This window comes from Balaenoptera acutorostrata, chromosome 21 (genome assembly GCF_949987535.1).
Source record: "Balaenoptera acutorostrata chromosome 21, mBalAcu1.1, whole genome shotgun sequence".
Classification (NCBI taxonomy): domain Eukaryota; kingdom Metazoa; phylum Chordata; class Mammalia; order Artiodactyla; family Balaenopteridae; genus Balaenoptera; species Balaenoptera acutorostrata.
The window spans coordinates 10,577,943-10,588,811 of record NC_080084.1 but is presented as its reverse complement, the minus strand read 5'-3'; the positions used below and the strand labels follow the sequence as shown (position 1 = coordinate 10,588,811).

The 10,869-nt window shown below is 41.8% G+C and overlaps 1 protein-coding gene across 1 annotated transcript; it reads right to left on the bottom strand.

The window, feature by feature from the left end:
* Positions 1 to 4,201: 4,201 nt before the first annotated feature.
* LOC103020560 (dnaJ homolog subfamily C member 14-like) lies at positions 4,202 to 7,567 on the bottom strand. The gene is given in 4 exon segments (XM_057537496.1): positions 4,202 to 5,079; positions 5,082 to 5,442; positions 5,444 to 6,323; positions 7,521 to 7,567. Coding segments are annotated over 4 exon segments (2,166 nt in total).
* Positions 7,568 to 10,869: the final 3,302 nt, after the last annotated feature.

Genomic DNA, 10,869 nt, shown 5'->3' with positions numbered 1-10,869 from the left:
CTTGTTCTATGGCCTTTCCATGTGTTGCTCTTGCCTTTAGCTGTAATGGTCTTCTTCTAGTTCTTTACTTAACTAACCCTGACTTAGTCTTCAAATCTCAGTGTACACATTACTTCCTGCAAGAAGTATTTACTATTTCCCCAAGCCTTGGTGAATTTCCTGCCCATGTTCTCCCATAGCCGTCCTTCCTTTTTGTATATGAGCATGTATCCCATTGTATTGCCATTGTCTGTTTAGCTTTTCTATCCCCCACCTAGACTCTAAGCTTAAAGAAGACAGAAACCTGTTATATCCCTAGCATTTAGCACATTTAGTGTGCTTGGCATTTAGTGAAGAATCCCCCATTAATGAACAAATGAATGTCCTCTAGAGAATAAAGGGGAAGGTGTCTTAGATTAGGTTCTCAAGATAGTTGGCATTTGAGGTGTATGAAAAGAAGGCACTAACAACAGGCAAACAGTGGGGAATTTGGTTCCAGCATGAAAGGGATCATTTAACATCATTTGGAATATGAGCCCTGTAAGCCATATAAGACAAGTTATGCATAATTTAAGGAGTTCTGGAATTGACCACATAGATGCAAAATCAGGCTAGATTTTTTAGACTGGATGTCTGGGACTGATATGGGAGAATACATGTTAAAAAGGGTAAACCTGAAAAGTAACAGAGACTCCCAAATATAAGCCCATTTGGTGGGGAACAGTGCTCAATCAGTAACTACTCAACAGATATCTTCCATAAGCAAGAGCTAGGCTAGGTCCTGAGGATTCAGAAACAAGTAAGCCATATTTCTTGATTTAACGAATTCACAACATTGAGAGAAAAACCACTACAAAAAACAATAAGGACTCACTGCACTGAACTGGCAAGCACAAAAGCAGGAGTGAAGAGAATATTGTAACTGCATACAGAAGGGAACCACTAACTCTACTTTTCAGAGAGACTTTCCAGAAGAGATGACAATTGAATTAAGCCACGAAGAACAGATGAGTAGGATTTAATCTGACAGAGAAGAGAGGAAGGGGAACTTTAGGAAATTCTGCACAGAAAAAGCAGCAATCCTGGGGCAAGAATTGTTAGGAAAAGGCTGGCATATTCAGGAATGGCAAGCAGACTCATGAAACCAATCATGAAGTTCATGGAGGGTAGTGCAGGGTGACAAGGAGGAAAGGCCAGTAAAACTTTTACACCCATATTAAGTGACTAAAAGCATTGAGTTGACACCAAGTGTTTTTTAAGGAAATTAGTGACATAATCAGGTATAATTTTAAGAAAATCTCTCCAATTGATTGGAAAACAGAGATACTAAAAGAAGTAGTGTTTAGATGAGGGCTAAGGCAACTCCAGGGGTCTTTGGGCACCTTCAGATGTAAATGGCTTACTCTTAGAGATGAAGGCCTGTGTGTGGCAGGGGAGGAAGTGGCTGTGTATGTGGCAGGTGGGTATGTTGAAGGAGAGTGTCTGAGGTACAACCTCTACTTCTCCAAACCCTGGATTTTCTTACCAGTGGTGCCTTAGCAATCTTATTCTTTCACACAGGTTGAGAAGGTCAAATTTCTGAATTAATTACATGAGGTGAAGGACAACTTAGAGAAAAGATAATGAAGTATATCACAGGAAATAAAACAAGGTATTTCTTAATCTTTAAAATGATTTCTTGCTAAGTAAATCCATCTGCCAGGTTTCATCTTGTCTCTTCAGAGTACTTTTCTAGGTGCTAGGGCAGTATTTTCCCTCAGCATATTATATATGAAATATCAAAATCCCAGGTATGTTCAGAATGCTAAGATCAATGCATTTGCTAAAATATCAATACAACAAGAGCAGCTGGCTTTTTCTGTTCCCTGGGGGGGAAAAAAAAAGTCTTCCTTAATATTCCTGGCAGATCTGTCATCTCTTCCTCAAGCCAAGTGACAAGTGAGTTATACAATGGGGCTTCAAAAGGTTCTAACCATATTGTACAGCAGATGCTTTGAAACTATTATTCAGAGAGTCTTTCCAGGACCCCTATTGCCCTCTGATTCCCTTGAAGTGATTTATGACCTACTCTCTCTTTGCATCAGTTACATTATGACTACATTAGTCCAAAAGATGCATTAACCTTACCTCTACTTCAATTTCTCTGAATCCTCATCCCCCCACACACACGTACCTCACATCTCACCACCATATATACACATTATGCTCTTTCATATATTGTCTAAAGCAGGGTTATTTTCATAAATGTATTAGTACCAAAACAGCCTGTTTGATATATACTGAACTTTTACCTAATTCACTAGTCCTGGTCCTTTCTGCTTTTGTGCCGCCATAAATCCTCCAGCACCTTTCATTTTGGATAATGATCTTTCTTCTCATTTCTATTTCATCTTATTTCCCAATCAATCTCAGCTTAAAATTAACCTGGGTTAGCACTTCACACAATGCTCACCTTATATGAAATTCTATAGGTCGTCCTTCGATCCACATTTTAGAGGTACTCAATAGTGTTCATTCTAATGCTACTTTCAATGAAATCTTATCTTTGACATATTGAGACTACAAAATACTTTGAATACAAAATACTTTGCATTTATAGATCTTGTTGAATTCATGACTGTTACCTACACAGCAGCAAATCATGAAAATTAGGGTTGGAAAAGTCTTATTAGGACTGAGAGTCCATCCCCAGAGGCTGTGTAAGAATGTTACTTATAATTCAAAATTTATTAAGCCCCCAAAATGCACTAGGCTCTTTATAGAACAAAAAGCTGGACAAAGTCAGAGCGTAAGTTATTTATAATAAGGCACCATCACCTTGTTCATTTTTCTCTTTAAAGGACTCCAGAAATGGGACTTTGAATGTTTTCCACAAACAACAATTCTATGGCTTGATAAATTTTTCTGATGAGAAGTTTATTCCTGGTATCTAAGAGAAGCTTAATTCACCTTATGCCAGTTAATAGTCAGGAGTAAAATAAACCTACCCATGAACCTAGAACATGAACCCTGGGAGTAACTTCTTTTAGAGTTTCTCTCAATTTCTTTTCCTATCTTGAAGCAGGACAGAGGAAAACCAATTCACGACAAATATTTGTTTACATATTTTATAATAATTGAATAGCTGAATAATGCTTCCGTGCTCTTTCTTTTCTCCCTCTTTTGATAAAAATACATTTGTAAATATACCTGTCACTTAATACAGTACATTACACAGTATTTGACACATGATCAGCATTCAATAAATTTTTTTAAGTGTATATATAAGACAGTTTTTTCAATAACATGATTGCGGTATGTATGACTTATCTTTGTATTGTTAGACTGAGAATATGAGAGAAATATACTAGTACTTTGAGTATTCACCGTGCTTTATAAAATCCACTGGTTCAAATACACAGTTCCTTAGTGAATCTCTAAGATATACAGATTCCCAAGACATAGAGTATAAGTTAACCAACACTCAAACCAGGAATTTTTTTTTTTTTGCCAGTTATGTATTTATAGAAAGATAATCCCCTGGCTTTAAATAGATATGTACATACAAATATGAACAAACTTAAAAAAATACAAACCCTTGGCTCATAAGGGGGCTGCCGGGAGCCCCTCTATCCTTCCCCCTCACCGGAGGGCAGAAGGCGTGAATCTGTTTTATAAAAATTATTAGTTTTGGCCATCCCTGCAGCAACAAGCATGAAGCTGGGTGATTACTCACGAGGTGAGAGTTCCCACTCTCTGAACTCTATGTATATCCTATAATTAGGGTTACATGCTTTCTTGTTCTGTCTTTTTACTAGTATATTGGGGCAAAGGAGGGGGCTCCCTCCCGAAATGGGTCAAGAAATAATACAGACACGTTTAAAAAGAGGGGGGAAGTGTCATCTGCTGTAGAAGCAAAAGACAAGACAAAGGGATACAGACCCCAGGGAAATACCCAGTTCCCACACTACTATGGGAGATATGGTCCAGCCCAGGTCCAGGCCCTTAGGTTCTTTGTTTTATTCACCCTCTATTTCTTTGGTATTGTCAGAAGACAAGACTCAGTTCCTGGGTGCTGGTGGAGGAGGGACAGTGGTTCCAGGGCTTCCTACAAGTACTGAGTGAACAATTTGAGCTTAAAATTTTACCTTTTTTAAATATTTAAAAATAAATCAAACTCCATCCTGTGCTCTACACAGCCCTCTTGACTCCCTGACATTGATTTGAGGAAAGAGAGGGGGTGTCAACGTTGGAAGGGCGTCCTCACTTTCTTCCACCGCTTCGGTTTGGTTTCTGCCTTGCGTACTGTGCTGTTGGGCTTGGAGGCTGCAGTGGTTCCAGGGCCCAGCTGAGGAGCTGCAAAGAAGTTCCCTTTGGACATCTGGCCTGGGGGTACTTGAAAGACCTGGCTCAAGAAATCCTGAAGGTCAGCAGGAGGGGCATCTGTGGTAGCTCTCTGCCGCCCACTGGTGCCTGGCCTCCGTGAACCAAATGAGATGTGATAGGGGGCTCTGCGGGTATCTGGGGAGATTCCCACACGCTGGCATCCAGCCCACTCTGTGATGTCATACACCTTTCTCTCCATCAGCGCAAAGTAGGTGATCTTGAGGCCCAACATGCTTGACTCGGCCCAAAAGTCTCCTTCCTCAGCAGGATGCAGCCTGTTACACTCAGCACAGTAGCTGGCACTCCTAGGTTCCCGGTCCATTTCAAACCTCCTGTGCTTTCCCTGGCATCGGCCACACATCATAGTATTCATTGCTTCTTTGAGGTCCTCCTGCAGCTTGGACAGAAACTCATTCACTGACCGGCTCAGCTCATTCTCTGTCATTCGCTTCATCTCATATTCCTTCCACCTTTCAGGGTTTCTAACAATGTCCCAAGCTGCCCGCAGAACCTGGAAGGCCTCCTCAGGCCGGGGATGATTATTTTTGTCAGGATGAACCATCACTGCCAGCTGCCTATAGGCCTTCTTCAGTTCAACATCCGATGCTGTGGCTTCAACCCCCAACACATGAAAAGGGCTTAGCGCATCCTCAGGAACCCCAGCCATGGTCAACAGGCGAGCCACTTCATCCTCAGGCTGGCAGTAGCAACCACTAGCTACAGGTGCATTCCCCGCCTATTGGTCCTCTGCTCGACCCAAGGCAACTCCAGCCAACCCCACTGAACTATTCTTACCAGCTGCTGCCACGGCCTGCTGTCTCTCAGCAGAATCAGGCACCGCTGCCAGGTGGGAGAAGCCAGCCAAGAGAAGAGCCAGGAGGCTTTACCCCTCCGGCCTAACCGGTCACTCAGTCCCACCAGAAACCGCCAGCCCAACTGTAGACAGCCCAATAAAAGGGCCAGAGCCAGGAAAAGCAAAGCACCCAGTAGCCTGAAACGGGTGAAGAGCCCTGCCCCATAGCAAAACCCTTGGCTCGGAAATCGGGACATCACCTGGGCCCCGCCCCCCAGCCGCCCGGCCCAGACTCCCACCCAGACCCAAAAAAAGGTCCAGATCGCTGCCTTTCAGCTGCCTGCGTGCATGGATGAGATGGCCACGAGTTTCCACGTACTGCCCCACTAATACCAGCAGTTCCGTCAGCCACCGGCAGCCTGCCCGTCCACGCTGACGCAGTTCCTCTCCCCCCCACACTCCCAGTCCTCTGCGCTTATCTGCCCGACTCCGTTTCCGACCCAGCCGATGTCGACCAGGGGATCTGGGATCTCTGCGTCCACCCTCCCGAGTTCCCTCCTCGGCTGGAACGCGGTGCTGTCATCTCCGGGGTGCAGGTTTCTTTCCACTGGGCACACGTGAAGAACCACTGGGAAACTTAAGAGGTCCCCCCTCATCATATTCCTCTTCCAACTCTGCATCTTCCCCCAAAGCTGGAGAGGTACAATGGTGGCAAAAGTTGCTAGAAGAGCTGTCTCCTCCCTCAGAACAAGGCCCTTCAGGGATTCCAGGGGTTCCCTGGAAGTTACAAGCAGATGGAATGGAAAGAAAAGAAGGCTTCCCATCCTCCTGGTAGCCAGGCTCATTCTCTCTGGGGAGTTCCTGGTCCACTCCTGACTCTTCTGAAGATGCCTCACTCTCATCAGGGTCCTCTCCGTCCCTAGGGGGTCCTGGGCCCCTTGGAGGGCCGTGGCTTGGATCTGACCAGTGGGCTGGATTTGGGGGCTGTGTGTACTTAGGACTAGAGTGCTCTGTGAGGCAGCGGGTACCATTAGGAGCAGGCCCAGCTGAGTCCCTGAGTCCTGAGAATGAAAGTATGTCAGGGTCCACGGAGGGTCCTAAAGTCCTGAGGGAGGCACCACCACTCTGGTGGGCTCCACACAGCCCTCCTCCTCCGGGTGCTTCCGGGCCATGACCCCAGGGCTTCCTGAGGATTTTCCGTCACAGCCATCACGGTAAGTTCCGATGCCGAAGAGCGGCGGTAACTCCTCCCCCTCGAGCAGGTGGGCCGAGGGCCAGGGGGAGCTAGAGAGCAGCTCCTCCGGCTCCGCCTCCCGCCCACTCCACACCCGGAGTTTTGATTCCCATTCATTTTGACTGAAATATACCAATGTCTACTGGGTGAGGAGAGGTGGTGGGAATTATCAAGTAAACTAGTCTTGTCTCTTTTTTTTTTCTTTCACTGAGTTGATTGAACTGAGAAGTTATTGGTCTCAGACACAGACTTATTATTTAAATAAACAAGGAGATGCTATAGAAACTGTATAGCCAGTTGATGAACTGAATATATTATTGCATCTCATGACTATTTCAGTGCCAAGATCCATGTATTCAGTGCAAATACCTCGGGCTGCAATTTATAATCCATTCTCTCATCTTGGCTCCAGCAATAGAGTGATGATTATATTGTACTTAACTCCAAGATATTTTTAAAATCTCATGGTATTTGCCATATAATAAATGAGACACCGATCCTCAATTCTCCTGCCAAAGGGAAAATGGACACTGCTTACAATCTATCACACCCTTTCTCATATCTCCCTTACTACATCCTCACCCTAACCTAGCAGGCGACACATGGAGATGTATCATTAAAGTATTTGCCTGAAAACCAAAATATTTATCCTAAAGCAAATCTAATATTCTTAAATCTGTAGCCACAGGAGGTGAAGAAACGAAGTGTGAAAGTATTTGCATTTGAAAGTACAAAGACCTTCACTATTTAGATTAAATGATAGGCAATTGCAATAAAGCTTCGATGTGTTAGAAGCCTTGTTAGGAATGTACGTATGGGAGAAACCTGTAACAGCTCTGGTCTGCTAGTCACAGGCGTGTGCTCTTAGATCTGCTACGAACTAACCGTGTGACTTCAGAAACAACACACGTGCCTATGCTTAGTTTCAGTTCATTTGCTTGTAAAATAAAAAGATTGAACTAGATTATTCCCAGGGTCTTTGCTGCTAAGAAATCCCATGTATTTTTATTTTTATGCTTTAAAAATATTTTACAGATCTTAATATGAAACAGGATATGATTTGATTCTTGATATCATAACTATATACAATAAAAATCTGATATGACATTAAACATCCATAAGGTAAATATGAGGAATGCCATTCCTTACTGAGCATTGGCATTTAATCCTTTTTCACACCCCTGTAAGGACTGCATCGGTGTGCTACTTTACAGATGAGGAAACTGAAGCTGAAAGCAAATAAAGAATTTACTGTGTCACACCGTCTACTAAGAGGTGGAGCTGGGGTTAGAAGCCAGGTCTAACTGTAAAGCCTGTGCTTTACATCACACCAGGATGAATCAAGCAACAAATTAGAGTCTGGTCCTGTATTTCCAATTTCCACTTTTCTATTCCAGGAACCACTGGAACATAATAATGATACCTAATGTACATGAGTCTTTCCACTGTACTAAACGCTGTTCAAAGCACTTTTGTGTGTTATTTAAATTTACAACAATCCTAAAGGGAAACAGGAGGACAAATGGACAGAGAGGTCAAAGTCACAGATGTAAGTATGAGAGTTAAGATTTGAATCCCTATGTCTAATGTTAGAGCTTTACACAAGACAACTCTGGGTTTTAAATGGAAGTTCTTTCTTAAGCAAGTAGAGAAAATGCTTACAAAGCTGGGTTACTGCATTGTTATTTGAAAGAAAACCACTTCTTGGTGTCAGTCTTATTGTGGATCTAACTTTCAGGTATATCCAAAAGTAGCGTATTTTGCCAAATCACTACTCTCATGCCTTAGGTGCTCAAAAACATTTCCATCTGTTACGGCTGCGCATCTCCCTGCTTTGCCCCCTATTTTGACTTCAGTATTTATGTCTAACCTGTTCCCTTTCCGTATGTAGCCTGTGATGGGCTCCAGAAAACTCTAATAGGTTTTTGTTTGTTTGTTTGTTTTTGGCCGTGCCACGTGGCTTGCAGGATCTTAGTTCCCTGACCAGCCAGCCGACCAGGGATCGAACCCGCGCCCCCTGCAGTGGAAGTGCGGGGTCCCAGCCACTGGACCGCCAGAGAAGCCCCTCTAATAGGTTTGTGCGGACCATCTCAATAGTGAAGATAGCTTCAGTATTTTCAACAGTTGCGTATTTAGTAAGTGATACGTAATTTTACATGTGTAAAATGAATCATACTTTAATGCATTTTAAAGTACAGGAACCAAGAAGTAAGTGTATATATATAAAGAAGAGACTCTTTTTGTTTGCTTTTCATATGTATCTGCACTGGGTTCTCAATTTTTTTCACATATCAAGTTGTTGTAAAGGTTGCCATGGCAGAAAAATTTAATGTTTGGGAAAGACCATTTCTTAGGTTTGCTTTTTAAGAAAAAGAGTCATTTCAAGCCCTGTTGACATGTCACTCTTCGGTAAGACTTTCATTTATACTAAACATGCCTGACGTATCATCTTCATGGTCTTCTGTGACCTGGAAATGCTAAATTGTTCATTTCCGCAGAAGGGTTATGCTTCTGGCTGTGACACAGTGAATAAATCCATCATACTTCTGTCAGAAAGTAGTATCCCAATTTAGATTTCTTAACCCAAACAGTCTTACTGTGTCCACAGATAAAAACTGACATGAAAGAAAACCAGTTATTGACTGAATTCATCAAAGGTTTCCTTTCACCATCTTCAACCAACCAGCTCATGAAATGTACCCACTTTGCCGGGCCAGATTATATATGTCAGGATAGTCTGAAAGGTCATTTGGCCCCTGAGAATATTTTCACCTTACACAGTGAAAAGTCAAGTGGCATTTACCCCTATTACCTCCTTAATGTAATAAATATTGGCCACTGATCTTGATTATTTAGCCTCCGAAATGATACAACCGTAACCCTAACCCTAATACCTCCGCAGCTCCACAGAACTGCTCGTTTCAGCTGCAATGCTCACACTCACTTTTCTCTTTCAAACCTTTGCATAAACATCACTTTCTCTGTGAGGCTTGATCTGATCAGATCATTTAAACCTATCCCTGTACTCTCTATCTCTTCCCAATTCATTCTTCTCAACAGCGCTATTACATCTGATGTTCCATATATTTTTCTTGTTTTTAGTGCTCCCTACGTGAATATATGAATTCCATAAGGGCAGAGAGTTTTGACTCTTTTGCTCACTGCCATTTCCCTAGTTCCTAGCACAGTGCCTGGCCCATAGTAGGTGCTCAGTAAGGATTTATTGAACAAGCGAGGGAATGATATCCCCCCAAATAAAGGCTTGTAACATTTTTGGTATATCCTGTAATGGCCCAGATTTATATCTAAATATATCTTCTTATCAGGGATAGTCTATGAAGGGATTATTTTCTTTTCAAAACAATAACAAATATGTTCATTGGAACATTTGGCATCTTTTTTCAAAGATCTCAAAAGTCCAGAAACCTGGGAGTTGCACAGTTTGTGTCCTACTCTTGATTCACCATTGTCTCCAGCTGACTTTGTTCAAATCACTTAGATGTCAACTGCTCAAGAAAGTAAAATCTAGGCTAGAGGCTGCCATTCATAAAATAAATGATATTACATGTGAATAAATACAGGCTTACATTTAAAAAAAATCACTTAGATCTCAGAACCTCAGTTTTATGGGAATGTAAATTAAAGGACATAAGCTAAATGATGCCAGTTTTGTTCCACACTCTGAAATTCTATGATTCTTAGGATATTTTCTTCCATCTACTCAATGTTTTCAGCATTTCCTGTGTATAGAACATGTACTGGTTGATAAATAGACAAAATACAAAACCTAAGTGCTTACTCAATAGATATAGAAAATAAGGAATCAGGCAGATCTATTGATATTATCCAGGTTTTTATATGTAAATTTATGTGAAAGTTATTCAAAAAGTCAAATGCTTCCTTGCCATCACCTCCAACATTGACACTTCTGAACCTGTGAATTACACCCTACATAAGCACGGCTCCACAATTCTTTTTTTATCTAGATTACAAAACCACTGAACTGTCTTTTCATCTCACATGCTCTACTGAACATACTATGCAATTTTTCAACACCATAATTTGATCTGAGAACATCTGCAAAAAATCTGTAACACATTTTTTCCACTTCTCAGCACTTGACTTCTGAGCCTCTCCATATCAGGCATTCTTGCACAGTCTCTGTGACATTTTATTGAGCAAACCACCAGAAACACTTCTGTAGAGCTCCAATAGGACCAGAAAATGAATCTGATTAATGACATCGTTAACGGAATTCTTAATTACCTGCTCAAACTATGGATCAATCTGTTCTTTTAGAAATAAGAATCTTATGGCATTTCCCCCACTGTTATTCCTTATTTGAAATTCTTCTTATATATAATCAAGATTATCCCATGCATCTATTTATTTCCCCAAATAATCTAAGTTTCTGGAAAGAACTGCAAGTCTTTCCCTGTGGTTGGTGTTTGAAAAAGTGAGGAAGTTTAACTAAACGTTCAAATTTTACCTCAGTCAT